This window comes from Miscanthus floridulus, chromosome 1, assembly GCF_019320115.1.
Source record: "Miscanthus floridulus cultivar M001 chromosome 1, ASM1932011v1, whole genome shotgun sequence".
Classification (NCBI taxonomy): Eukaryota; Viridiplantae; Streptophyta; class Magnoliopsida; order Poales; family Poaceae; genus Miscanthus; species Miscanthus floridulus.
Genome location: NC_089580.1, coordinates 129,545,968 through 129,560,382, shown reverse-complemented (window position 1 = coordinate 129,560,382; position 14,415 = coordinate 129,545,968). Strand labels below are relative to the sequence as shown.

Genomic DNA, 14,415 nt, shown 5'->3' with positions numbered 1-14,415 from the left:
CCTCTTTTGTCTCTTGTTAGTAATGGTATTTCAAAGCGAAAAGTAAGCAGCTTGTAGCAAATTGAATAGTATTCTTTCTTCCCAATTGTTCACATGAAATTCAATTTGGTGCCTGTGAAATTAAAATTATTTTTTTTCGAGAACGTGCTTAGCACGTGTTTCATTAAGTAGGAAATTAAAATTAATTAGGAAGTGATTTCAAGTGGTTTAACTTTGTTGCAGCAAGAACCAGTGAACCACGACTGAAACAATGGCGGTGGTTCTGGATGCCTTTGCATCTTACGTCACTAGCTTGCTTACAGAGATGGCACAAGAAGAAGTGGGAATGTTGCTGGGTGTTGCCGTTGAGATTGACAGCCTGGGCGTCAAGCTCAGGGACCTCAAGAACTTACTCGCTGATGCTGACAGGAGGAACATCACCGATCAGAGCGTGCAGGGGTGGGTGAAAGAGCTCAAGGATGCCATGTATGATGCAATTGACATCCTTGACCTGTGTCAACTCATGGCCATGGAGCGTGGTGCGTCATCTGTGAGCATGCCTGGTCAGCATGGTTGCTGCAATCCATTACTCTTCTGCCTGCAGAATCCTGTCTTTGCCCATAAAATCGGCAGCCGAATTAGGGCGCTGAACCAGAGGCTGGATAGCATCATGGAGAGGAGCGCTCAGTTCAGGTTCGTTAACCTCAGCTCCTACATGGAGCGTAATAGCAAGGTGACCTCTCACTCAGCTGGCAATCGTGAGACAACAGGGGAGCCTACACGGTCAGATGTGGTGGTTGGTGAGAAGATTAAAGAAGACACAAGAGAACTCGTAGAGATGCTAACAGAAAACGAGGGCAGCAAGAGAGAGATTATGGTGGCTGCCATCGTGGGTGTTGGCGGCATTGGCAAGACCACCCTCGCCCGTGAGATCTTCAACCATGAGACCATCAAGGACAAGTTCGAAAAGAGGATATGGCTGAGCATCAATCAAGACTTTGACAAGGTTGAGCTGCTCCGAACCGCCATCACACTAGCTGGGGAAGACCACCATGGCGAAAAAGCAATGGCTGTGCTCCAGCCAGCCCTTGCTGCTGCCTTGACAGGGAAGAAGCTGTTGCTGGTCATGGATGATGTGTGGAGCCACAAGGCATGGGAGGATGTGCTTGAAACTCCCTTGGTCAATGCTGTGCTTCGAGAAGGTAGCCGGGTCATCGTCACCACGAGAGATGAAAGAGTCGCCCGAGCAATGAAAGCAGCGCATCCCTACCACCATGTCGACAAACTGGGCCATACAGATGCCTGGTCATTACTCAAGAAACAGGTCTGTGCAATGTTTTCTGCCCTTAGATACTTTTTGTGCCTGCAATTGTGCAGTCTGCCTCCAGTAGATTGATATATAGTTCAACAATTTGATACTCTGCACCGTACTATGTAGCTTTGTGCCTATATAATAATATATATAAAGATCTAATAGACTGTTAGACTTAGATCTAATACTTTTTTTCGTTGCAAACTCCAGCATCTAAGGAAGTATCTGTACATACTCGCACAGAACTAGCACTAACATGACATGCATACCATAATCTGGAGCTTATAGAAGTTTTTTTATGGTTATACTTGCACTGAGCTGGTCTAAACTTTGATTACAATGTGACTTCAAAAAAGGCACAATGTATTTTTTTTTTCAATCTAATGTACCAATCAAGCAACGAAACCCCTCAAATTTCTAATCCAGCAACCCACCTATTAACATATGACATTGTAACATGACGCAACTGTGATATTTATTTTAGCGTTGCAGAAGGAACTATAATTCCAGTAAATGTGTTGTTACGCAGAAATAAGGATCAAAGCAATGTTTGTGAGCTGGAGTTGAATAGGTGGTTCTTCACTAACTGTTATGTTTTAAAATATTACCTGGTAGTGCTACTAGAGGTGAAAATTTTGTCAGAATGTGCTCGATTGATAATAAATGAAAGAGTGAAGATAGCAGCATTATACTTAATAATAATAATAATAACATAGACAGAGACGTGGCATAATCCATCAGCAGTAACTAAAGTAGTAGCACTGCCTAGCACTGCCCAAGTGCTTCTGTAACACTTATCAGTTCTATGGGCTTGAACTGCATGCAGGTAGTCTCAAATGAGATACATGAAACTGATATTGAGATGCTGAAGGATATCGGAATGAAAATTATAGCAAAATGTGATGGCTTGCCACTTGCAGTGAAAGTGACGGGAGGGCTCTTGTGCCAGAAAGAGAGAAATAGAAGTGACTGGGAGAAAGTTCTGAATGATTCTGCATGGTCGGTTGCTGGAATGCCAGAAGAGCTAAACTATGCTGTATACCTAAGCTACGAAAATCTCTCTCCTTGTTTGAAGCAATGCTTTCTGCACTACTCCCTTCTCCCCAAAAATATAGTATTTGGTTATGATATAATTGTTGGAATGTGGATCAGTGAAGGTTTTGTTCATGGAAGCTCATTAGATGAACTAGAAGAAACAGGAAGACATTACTACAAGGAGTTAATTGTGAGGAACCTCATAGAGCCAGACAAAGAGTATATCGATCAATATCATTGTACCATGCATGATGTTGTTCGCTCATTTGGTCAATCTGTGGCGGGAGATGAATCGCTAGTAGCTCACAATGAGGAAATTGGTATCATCAGTAAACTCAATACGCAAAAGTTTCTTCGGCTGTGTATAGAAACAAGAGGGTCTGAATCAGGTGAATTACAGTGGAGCATGTTACAAGCACAAAGACATCTGAGAACACTAATAACATTTGGCCATTTCAATATTAAACCTGGTGATTCGCTAATTGCTTTTCCAAGCCTCCGGACCTTGCATATACAATCTTCAAATGTTGCCGCACTGGTTGACTCTCTGTATCAACTGAAGCACTTGAGGTATTTGTCCATACGTTACTGTGATATATCTAGACTACCAGAAAAGATTGGCAAAATGAAATTCTTGCAGCTCATTAGCCTTAGAGGATGTGAAAATCTGACAAAACTTCCTAACAGTATTGTAAAGTTAGGACACCTAAGGTATCTAAGCCTTACTGGCACAAGTATAACTGATGGTATACCTAGGGGTTTTGGTGGCTTAACAAATTTGAGGAAACTATATGGGTTTCCAGCCCACATGCATGGCAATTGGTGTAGTTTGGAGGAGTTAGGCCCCCTTTCCCAGCTCAGGGATCTTGCTATAAAAGGCCTCGACAATGTATCTGCCACCTCATTTGCAGCAAAGGCGAGGCTTGGCGCCAAGGAGCATCTGACCTATTTGACTTTAGGGTGCAGCAGTAAACTAGGTGATGCTGGGTTGATCTCAGAAGAAGGAAGCATCTCTGAGGAGGAGCAGCGGCGAATCGAAGAGGTGTTTGATGAGCTATGCCCTCCACCGTCTTTAGAGAGCCTCGATATCGGAGGATATTTTGGTCAGCGTCTCCCAAGGTGGATGATGTCGTCAAAGGCACTGGTGGCACTTAAGTTCCTGAGGTTTCTAACAATGGATGACCTTGCCTTTTGTGCCCAGCTCCCTGATGGTTTATGTCAGCTCCCCTGTTTGCAGCTCCTGCAGGTTGACCACGCTCCAGCCATCAAGCGTGTGGGACCTGATTTCCAGGGGCCCTACTATCATCATTGTCATGGCCATCCATCTCAGGCAGGGGCAATTTTTCCTAGATTGCATAGGCTGGAGTTCATTGGAATGGTGGAGTGGGAGGAGTGGGAGTGGGAGGAGCAAACTTTTGTGCAAGCCATGCCTGTTTTGGAGCTGCTCCTACTGAAGAGGTGCAAGTTGACGCGCATTCCGCCTGGTCTTGTGTATCATGCGAGGGCTCTTAAGAAGTTGTGCGTATATGAGGTTCAACAACTCAGCTCTCTGAAGAATTTGACTTCCATAGTTGAGCTTGATGTGTTTCACAACCCTAACCTGGAGAGTATAACTAACCTCCCAAGATTGCAAAAGCTTACAATTTGTAAGTGCGAAAAGATGAAATTTCTGCATGGCATGCCCTCAATCCAGAGGGTCGGGCTGGAGGATTACCGCATGGAAACATTCCCAAGGTACTTGCAAAATGTGAGTCCTAAGCACCTCCTACTGGACTGCAGTCGAGCACTGCTCACTTCCATAGCCACTGCACAATCTGGCACCGAGTGGGACAAGGTGAAACATATCCAGCAAGTCAGTGCTTACGCGCGTGATGGACCCGATCCAAGGAAATGGTATGTGTTCTCCACGAGAGAACCCGAAAACTTCGAGACTAACATCATCGGCAGCTCATCCAAACCTGGAGGTACTTAACCAGACACTTCATCTACATTGCTTTCCCTAGTCTCGTGTTGTTTCCGTCTTTCCTCAGTATGTTACCGCGAAGTCTGAACTTGTTTGTCTTTTTTCCTATTTGATTCACTGTACCAACTCAGGGGATGAAGAGGAACATGTTGGTACAAGAACACCATCTCAAGCGAAAAAGAAAGTATGCAGAACGAGTGGAGGGAAGAATATTGTTTTGTAGCATGGGTATTGGGTTGGGAAATTTCAGGATTCCATTTGGATAAAGAGTATCTTGCATGAGAACACACATCAAAAGAATTCGAAAGAAACTAGAAACATAGGCGCAGCTTTGCCATGCCCTTGATGGAGCTGGCCCAGCTCAGGGTATATATACCTTGTGATCCAAATGGATTATCAGTTCGTCACTATTGTTAATAGATTTAGGTAAGCAGCAATAGTAATTCTTGATGTATTGTATTCATCTTAACAATGTCAGTACACATTTCATCTATTTTGCATACTTTGTATGCTATCTGTTTTGTGTTTCACAGGGGAGAACAGCAGGCATCACAGGACTGTTTTGCTCCTTGGATGTGCTTTCTAAATCTAAAAACTATCTTATATAACTAATAATCTTTTATTACCTTGTAATCTTTCTGCATCCTCTCCTTGGACGTGTCTTCCAAATCTGACAACAAAACTGAAAACTATCTTAACAAGCAATGCACCCCAAAACCTTCTCTTACTTTGTCAAACTATCTGCATGCTTTCCATTTCTCTTACTTTGTCAAACTATCTGCATGCTTTCCATAGATGTGCCTTTCAAATCTGAAAACAACAGAATGAAAATAAAAGGAAGAGAATAAATGTTGGCCGGAACTTTATGAAACAGCCACAGCCAGCTGCAAATAAGTCCTGCCGACTAGGCCCTTGCAAACCCAAAACATCAGTCACTGAAATCATAATACTGTCTAACATCGGCAAAATGTCCTCCAACATACAAGGTCCCCTTTGGGTGCTTCACTCTTGCACTGCACGCGTAACAATTCTCTGCATCATAGCCAACCTTGCTCAAGTCTGGGAAATCGTACTTCAGAGCCTCTTCCACAGTTCGGAAACCTACACCACCTGCAAGCAGACAAGATATTTCATCATTTTAATAATGCATCGACCTAGAATTTACTTTTCGTAAAGGGATTGAGAGAAAAACAACCTACGTTCGTAAAGGGATTGGGAGAAAAACACCCTACTTTTTCGTAAAGGGATTGGGAGAAAAACCAGTGACAATATACAACCTACCAGCATGTTCGTTTGGCTGTGGCTTGTCGTAAACGATCGTACATTTTCAGCCGGAACAGTATTTTTCTCTCACACAAACCAGCCAGCAGTACTTCTTCACGAACCAGCAACGATACGAACCAGCCAACCGAACAGGTACATTCGTGGTGAAGCTAAGACCTAGGACACGGAAAAGGAGAAAACAAAGAATGATATTCACAGTACCTTATATCAGAGTATGTCAGAAAGACCATAGCCTACCTAAACGACATGCATTCTCATGATATGTCACTTATGATAGAATAAGCTCCAGCCACGAGTGGACTGCAACTACAGTTGTACAACACCAGTAAGGCAGTAACTATGGTTCCACAAGAGATTCTGAAAACTTTTCTTTTACAGAGGTGATAAAGTGATTTTACACAAGGCAAAGCTCCAGCTCCAAGATCCATGCTGGATTTTGAGTCTGCAAGCCAAAATAAAATGTTTAGGTCTTTGTTTTAAATTCAAAATAAGAATAAAATGACTTAATCAAATACCTTTAATCCATCTACAGCTCCAGATCCATGAATTTCTGGAGCTAGATAGGAGTAGCTCCAAGAAATCCATGATTTTCTGGAGCTGGAGCTTTGCTAAAGAGGGCCAATATCACAACAAGGTGATATCGAAGTTGTGGCCCAGATACTATGGTCTGTGATGTTGCAACAATGAACCATGCTTGAAACCAAAACAAAGATTGTATTTTCCCCCTTTGCATAAAAGATAGTTGGGGCCCTAAACTGATCACCACAACCAACATATATGCTAAAAAATTGTTCAGTAATCTAAGAGTAAAACTACAATTATTTTGATATAATACTCACAAACCTACAACTTTTTTGACATGTACCATAAACCTGCAACTATTCTTAAGGAGGTTACCAACTTTTGTGCAACTTCCATTACTTATGTCGTGGGCCCCACTTGTCGGTGTCACAAGCAACTAAAAGTGCTCTTTTCTACAAGCCACGTCATCTATCCATGTTGGCGGCTCATGTGGTCGGTGGTCTTGCAGGCTGCTCGCAGCCCAGCAAGCAAGCACTTATGGTGGGGGATCTTACCCATCTGTGCGTGAGGTTGCAGCATTGTGAGTGCGCCTAGCGGCACCCCCATCTTGCCCCAAACTTAGAAGAGAAGGCGAACGATCATGATGAGGCAGTGGACCGCAGCAAGCCGAGCTTCGACTTGGTGATGGACCTCGGTGGTGGGATGAACTCCAGCGGTGCTGGTTCTACGAGCGGCGGGAGCAGTGCATGGAATAGCAGGTCAGTCACCCCTTTTTGCCTGGTTCTACCTTAACTCAAGAGATGCAAGGTGAATTTGTGCACGAAATAGGGCTAATACCTGTTGTTCTGTGTTCCAATGTGAATAAAACCACTTTAGGGTATACTGATTTGCTGATGTGCTACACCTGTTTGTTGAATCAATTTGTGGCAGATTCTTGGGGTTTCCCTAAAATTGGTTGTTTGGTGCTTTTTCTCAGGAAAGATGAGCTCAAAGTGTACTGCGATGAGCCCGTGACAGGTCCAGGCATGGTGATCAGGGAAATGAACCATGGTTGGATTTGTTTCTTCAACTTGTTGGCTATGGCAAAGAAGATGGGTAGTTCAGTTGATTACATTTACTACAAGAGAGGGGTGGTAGAAGAAAGCTTAGCAAATCTTTGCAGCATTGTTTCAGACGCAGATGTGACAGAGATGATGAGGCGTTATGATGATCTAAGGAAAATAAGCATTGTCCTGATGAAAAGGAAAGCAAGTGGTCCCATGTCTCGCCAGTGAAATTCTACCAGACTGTTCCAGGTGTTGTCCCTTAGAATGTTGTAGTTGAGCAGGAAGATGACATTTCAAATGATGAGTCCGAAGAGGAGTCATGTGAGGATTTTAGTGATTTGATTCTGGGAGAGGAATGAGCTAAGGAGGCACCTGGTAGAGATGCAGAACAGTCGTGCAGACCCATCTGAACATTGTGAAGGTGATACAGACATTGAAGATTTGTTTGTCCCAAAGAGCCAAGTCAAGGAGGATGTTGGTGGACCAAACAAGGAAAACTTGCAACCCATGGATGCTCCCATGTGCGATGAGGCAACCTCCTCAAAACCGCTGACTAAAAGGAGATGTAAGAAAGCTATAAATGCTACTGAAGTTGTTTCTACTGATGGAGGAGCTATCTCAGATCCACCCAGTGAAGGAGATGGAGACAGCTTAGATTCAGATGATGATGGTGGTGCTGTGAAAGTAGGGAAGAAAAGGAATGAGGAGGAAGCAGCCAAGGGCTGTGAGGATATGGTACAATGAACAAGCTTGATCCATCCCAAATTCTGCAAGGGTCCATGCTTTACTGATACGAAGCAACTTAGGAGGGGTTTCAAGTCTTAATGCGCAGGGTAGAGATTATAGTTTTTTGCAAAATGAACCTCGTAGAGTTATTGTGCAATGAGGGCGTACCCAGTGCAGAGAGCTCCCGCGCTGTGCGGGGTCTGGGGAAGGGTGTTAGTGGCAAGCCTTACCCTCGCCTGTGCAAGCGAGGAGACCGCGACTCGAACCCAGGACCTTCCAGTCACAGGCGGTAAGACTCTACCGCTTGCACCAGGCCCGCCCTTCAATTATTGTGCAATGAGAAGAAGAGAATTGTCCTTTCTACATGACAGCATGTACTATTGCAAGGAGTCCACTGTTGTGATTAGGGAGCTAGTTGAACCACATAAATGTGGTACCACTGAGAGTAGCAGAGTAAGCAGTGAATTCATTGCTTTGAAGTACAAATAAGGAGTGACCCTCTTTGGAAGGTTACAGCTCTCATGGATGAGGTGTACAGGAAGCATGGAGTGGAGATGACCAAGAACATGGATTATAGAGCAAGGTCTAAAGCTTGCAAGACAATGTTAGGTAACCACAAGGAGCAGTATGGGAGGATTAGGGACTACTCATACTGTACTTGACAAGAATCCAGGTAGCCATGTTAGAGTCGCTGCAGTAAGCAGGATTAGCCAGGGCTTAAATCCAAGGTTCTTTGGCCTTTTCATGTGCCTTAATGCTCAGATACAAGGTTTTTTAAATGGTTGTAGGCCATTTGTAGATGTTGATGGCTGCTTTGTGACAGTTAGCAATGGGGCTCAGGTTTTGGCTGCAACTGCAAGGGATGGCAATAATAACTGTGTTCCTGTAGCATTTGGTATCGTAGGCGAGGAGGATAAGGAAAACTGGGTGTGGTTCAGCTAGATGCTAGAAGAAGCTATTGAAAATGGAGCAAAGCATGGTGGTTGGACAATTATGTCGGATAGACAAAAGGTAAGAACAACCAAATTCGATCATGTTAATAAACTTTGTGAAACTCATGTGAAAATAAAAGGCACACAAACTCTTCTGTGTTGGCTTCATCTCTAGATGGGGATCGTTTTTTTATGCTGCCGTATATGTTTATACAGAATTTTACTACAAGATTGCAATGGAAAATCTAAAAGATGCAAATGAAAAGGCATTTGAATGGCTTAACAAAATACCAGCCAAGTATTGGAGTAGGTATGCTTTCAAGACTAATAGCAACTTAGGATTATTTTGCTAGCTGGAAGCGATCTCATTACATAACACTGAACCCATGTCACCTAAACAATTGCATGGTTAACTTGAAAGCATCACTTATTTTTTATGGTCAACATCAGAGTTATCTCAAATGAACTTGCTTATATATATATATATATATATATATTTTATTTTTTATTATTATTTTTTTTTTGGGTGGGGTGGGGGGTGGGGGGGTGGGTCATAAGGATTCCATGAACAAATATCTGGCTCAAAAACACACTTCAAGAATATATTGCCAGCTCAGTATAGATTTGCACAATATCGACATCAATTGCCATGGAACTATTAGTTGGGCAGTGATGGCGGTCATACGATCAGCATGTTCGCTTGCTTGTATACGATCGTGGATTATAAGCTGGAACAGTATTTTTCTCTCACACCAAACCAGCCAGCAGTAAATAATCCACGATTGTTTACGACGAAACGAACAGGCTGGATAACATCGATAAGGCGCAATTGGATAGGTGACATGACTCGCAGAAACCGGCGCTGTTAGTTGCTTGTGACACCGACAAGTGGGGTCCACGACTTTGGTAACAGAAATTGCAGTTCTTTGGTAACCTATATGTCAAAGTAGTTGTAGGTCTATGGTACATGTCAAAAAGGTCGTAGTTCAGTGGGGGTATTATGTCAAGATAATTCTAATTTTGTAAAATTTACTCTTAATCTAAACATAAAGAATGATCCATTGTACCAATTATGTAAAAGCATATGGACCAACTGAGAAGGCACAAATTATATACCAGTATCAGAAGACGAGACGGGACAACAGCAGGTGACATCCTCCACCTGAGGCCTAACACATTCTTTGATCTCCCCAAAGAAGAGCTGTGAGTGTCCATACTCATCCTGAGCATAGAAGTTCGTGTGGTAGTAAGCACGGCCATCTTGTTCTTCAACCCTGTAGAACCGATTACTTGGTTCATGCTTGTACACAAAGTTGACCTACAAAAGAAATATAGAGGCTTAATTATTATTAGTAACTTGATATGTACATTCAGAATGTCATGTATAGCTAAAATGATGCAATTAAGGTGAATTTAATCAATTTTCCAAGTATCCAGTCTTTTCAAGCTCTGATGCACGGATACAGCAAGGAGGTGCCGTATCCCGTATCGGATACGTATCCGATACCGATACTTACACGAAACACAGTGGATACTTGTATGGAGAGTCGAAGACTAAAAGTTGCTCTATTTTGCATCATTTAGTCACTTAATCATTCCTGTTGCATTAATATATTTAAGTTTGTTATGTACTTTAAGTCACTAGATTTCTTATTTGAAGTTGCTTTCTTACTCAACACTGTTGTTACTTATTATCCCTATATATTTATTAGTATTATAATATATTAGCCGTGTCCACGTGTCAGCATGTTTTCAAAAATGGCGAATCCGCGTGTCTGTATCGTGTCTTATCCGATACACGTATCCATATCTAGGCATCATAGATTTCAAGTGCATCTTCACTCATCCCGTCCTACTGAAAACCATCCCCTCGACCTCTCCGCATTGCCCTCGCCCCTGCTCCTGCTCTCAAATGGCCCCGCTACACACCTCTCCGCCGGTTCACACGTTCACATCTTTGCCAACATCCCTACTTTGGTGATGTTATTTTCTGTGTTCTATAATTGCCTTTACTTCTCCATTTCCTACTTTGTTGTATAATCTGAAGCTGTCATCTGGAATCGTGTCTCTGATTATTTGAGCTCTCATGTGGAATAATCTCTCTGATTAAGTTTGTTGACTGCATTTTGGATCTATCATCTGGAATACCCTCTCTGATTAAATTGTGTGATAATGTTTTTATCCGTATTCTGCACCATGGTCAATACTTAAGAAGAAGAAAAAAATTATGGAGTCTCTATATGGCTGAAATTAAATGTTTGGTTTTGAAGAGACAGCTGAGCAATCTGTGCCAATGCTTACAAAGTCTGAGGAACATTTCTGAATAACATGGTATTCCGACCAATGATGAACACTTAATACACACCGTATTTGGTTATCACTAAGGTATCAGGTTTTGCTAGATAATACGATACAGACAATACTTTTTTGCAGGAATAGCTTATTCATGTTTTCCAACAAATAATTTGTACTCTGCAATTTTGATCATGTTTCTTCAGGTAGCACCCTGGTTAACCTTTGTTTTTCTGCTATGCATAATCAGTGTCTTATCATTTGTGCTTGAAGTATGGAGCTCATGCGTTATCAGTATTCATGTGCAAGCTTTTGGGACATAAAGGTAGAGCTAACACATCAAGTATATGTAAGCTAACACATCAAGTATATGTTATCATCTTTAAGAAAAACAAGATAGCGCATTCGGTAGCATGCTTTGTTGGCCCTCGATCTCCTTGTACAGGTAAGCAGCTAGCTTACCAGCTCACTCACACTTGGCTAGAGGTTGAAGAAGGGGGTGAGCACAGAGCACACACAGCACACACAAGAGCTCTGAACTTGAGCTCTGAAACTGAATTGGCAACTGAACTGAATATTGCATTGCTATGCTATTGGTATATATACAACTCTTGTACCAACTATAAGGTACACAAGAGTATGGCTGGGTACAGCCTCAACTACTCCTAGTACTACTAGTACATGGCTGAAATCAGCATCTACCAACTATGTATGGCTGATGTATGCCACTACATCTAGTGGCCTATTGCCATATCTAATTGTACAGCTAGTACAAGGAGGTGATGGCCTATTGCCATACCTCAACAGGACAGCAAGAGCTGACCATTGCCAACCCCTGCTGTGCAGCAAAAGAGAGGGGCAGCAGCAGATTACAACTTACATGCTTGTGAAGGGTAATCGAAATACTATTATCTAGGCGGCTAAGCCGCGCTGTAAGTTTGTTTTTGTAACTTCTTAGATTTCATTCTAGATACTATATTCTTTTTTAACCCTAAAATGAGAGTTGCATCCTGCTGGTACACCGTACATGTTTGCGCCCTTCAGCTGATGCTTACATCGTGAAAATTTGCTGGTTGTCCATCTAGCCAAAAGAACTAGTAGTCTGCAATGACTAAGCCTTGGTTTCAGTTTTAACTGATAACAACCCGCAGCAATGCATGCGAGGTTTGCTAGTTGTACTAGCACATGTTTGATCAAATAGATGTCTCAGGAAGAATAGTGTGCAAGATAATCGACATATAGAAATAAATGAATAGCCGACATATCGAAATGTGTGCGAGGGTGGCACTATGCAATAGATGAAACAGCTTACCTTATGCTTGATGTTATATTGCTTGATGCAGGTCTTGGCATCATTGACAAAACCAACCAACAGAGCGGCTGCTTGGTCACGTGGGAGACAAGGAAATAGTTTGATACCTAACTCGGCAATTGATCCGTCATCAGTACCATCCTCCCCAGCGCCACCGTGCTGTGCAGGCCTGCAGGGGTCCCAACCTCGGGTGGGTGGAGGGTGACTCCCGCTGCGGCCTCAGGTGGGGGGAGTGCGACGAGCTGCTTCTGCGGCGACCTGCAGATCATTGAACCAGTTGCAAAAGGACGTAGGGTCAGATTAAGCACATGTGAGCGAGCAAAGATCGTGTACCTCAATCGAATGCAGAATTGGGGATGGGTTGGACGAAATTAAGAGTCTGTGAGGGTACTTACTCCGGTGGCGACCTGCTCTTGACTCGGCGAGTGGGGGAAGGCTCGTCGTCGACGGAGCGCTTGATGTCGCGTGGAAGACTCTCAGCTTCGACGGAGGCGCGGCTGGAACCATCTTCCCCGGGGCTGCTGTACTGTGCAGGTGGCAGTGGGGCTCCCATTGGGTGAGGGGGGAGTGACCGGCTGCTTCTCCGGCGACCTGTGGAACAGTGGACTTGGGTTAGGTTCTCCATGTATCGATCCACCTAAGGAAGGAAGGATTGGGGGGAACTAGCGTCGATGGAGTGAAGAATCGAGCGAGAGGGCGCTTACGCCGGCGGCGACCTGCTCTTCAGGCGGCGAGCGGGGGAGCCCTTCCGCGGAAGGAGGCCCACCAGACGCCGCGCCGCCTCAACGGAGGCGCAGCTGGAGCCGCATCTGACGCCACGACCCGTCCCCGCACCTTGCCAGGTATGTACAGTATATGAGGGCTAGGGTTTAGGGTTCGATGAACCCTTTGTTTTTCTTTTCTTTCGATCCAAATCGGATCTAGCTCCGTTCTATTCTTTTCTTTGCCCCGATTTGGATCCACATACGGCCATACTAAAACCTGGCTCTGATACTATTGTTAATTTCTTTAGATCGTCTAGGTGTGGATCCAGTGGGTGAGTTCTTTTCTCTTTGGGATAATCGGTGACTTAGGGATTCAGAGAGAGTAGGAGACAGAGAGAGAAAGGGAAATGTAGGAACATCTGACTGTCGGAGGAGCTCCTTGTCTTCGCTGGTTCGTCGATGAAGATCTACACATGGCAGCGACGGTCGGAGTAGCGGTGAAGACCATGGTGGCGCAGTGCAGTGGCGGCGGCGGTGCTTCCCGTCACTGGCTGCGCTCCTCTGTTAGATCGGAGTAGGGTTTCTAGGTGGGGCGTACGGCTCAGGCGAACCTCGTACAGAGAGTCGCCGACCCCACCTTTATTTAATGCGCAGTGTGACGGAGACCCGCCAGCCATAGATGGACTGGGCGCCCCCGATCAGGGCGCGAGGTCAAGGCCTAAGTGGCCGTTGGGCCACTGTGGTTGGGAGATCAAACCAACATTCTCCCCCTTGATCTCAACTCATACTTTAACTTTAAACTTTGACTTTAATCATTTTCACTTTTATTTGTTCCATCATAGATTAGTGCATAGAGCATGCTTCATCGTCATGGTCAATCGCCGATAGATTTAACAGCTACAATACACATCTCTGTTCTGAAACAGATTCTTTAACTTTGGGCCCTTTATTGTCTGAAAATCATAGGCTATACCATAAACCCATGTCGACTGTGTGTTCTCCAAACACACTGGGTGATAAGCCTTTTGTACGTAGATCCGTAAGCACTTGCTTGTTACTTATACGTTCAATACTTTTAGTATGATTCCGGACTTTCTCCTTCACAACATACAACTTTAACGTCAATATGTTTGGCAGCACACTTGACCCGTTGTTATAGGAGCGAACTACTTAAATGGTCATTGCTGTTGTATACCATTATCAATTCCGGGTGTAAGTTCTTTTAACCACTTCGCCTGTCCTTAAGCCTCATAACAAGCTATACCATGGGTATGCATCTTTGATGACATCATAACTGTTTTTTTGGAG

General features: G+C 43.8%; 1 protein-coding gene and 1 long non-coding RNA gene across 5 annotated transcripts; one reads left to right on the top strand and one right to left on the bottom strand.

The window, feature by feature from the left end:
* Window positions 1-250: 250 nt before the first annotated feature.
* Window positions 251-4,573, top strand: LOC136541175 (disease resistance protein RGA2-like). Its single transcript, XM_066532994.1, has 3 exons — window positions 251-1,303; window positions 2,118-4,290; window positions 4,421-4,573. Exons 1-3 carry the CDS (start codon window positions 251-253, stop codon window positions 4,510-4,512), a joined length of 3,318 nt encoding a protein of 1,105 aa, XP_066389091.1. The 3' UTR covers window positions 4,513-4,573.
* A 234-nt stretch (window positions 4,574-4,807) lies between these two features.
* Window positions 4,808-13,250, bottom strand: LOC136541192 (uncharacterized). Of its 4 annotated transcripts, XR_010780257.1 has the most exons (7): window positions 13,108-13,250; window positions 12,799-12,994; window positions 12,404-12,661; window positions 9,916-10,117; window positions 5,811-6,015; window positions 5,571-5,729; window positions 4,808-5,399 (listed from the first exon to the last, which is right to left on the bottom strand). It is a non-coding gene; the product is annotated as an uncharacterized lncRNA (long non-coding RNA). The 4 variants fall into 4 exon arrangements; XR_010780260.1 differs by lacking the exon at window positions 5,571-5,729 and having other exon boundaries at window positions 4,811-5,399; XR_010780258.1 differs by lacking the exon at window positions 5,811-6,015 and having other exon boundaries at window positions 4,817-5,399.
* Window positions 13,251-14,415: the final 1,165 nt, after the last annotated feature.

Bases quoted from the DNA above. Each gene is read 5' to 3' on its own strand.
- LOC136541175 (XM_066532994.1), top strand. From the start codon at position 251: ATGGCGGTGGTTCTGGATGCCTTTGCATCTTACGTCACTAGCTTGCTT. The intron at 1,304-2,117 runs GTCTGTGCAATG...AACTGCATGCAG, and splicing joins GGTCATTACTCAAGAAACAG to GTAGTCTCAAATGAGATACA. The intron at 4,291-4,420 runs GTACTTAACCAG...GTACCAACTCAG, and splicing joins CAGCTCATCCAAACCTGGAG to GGGATGAAGAGGAACATGTT.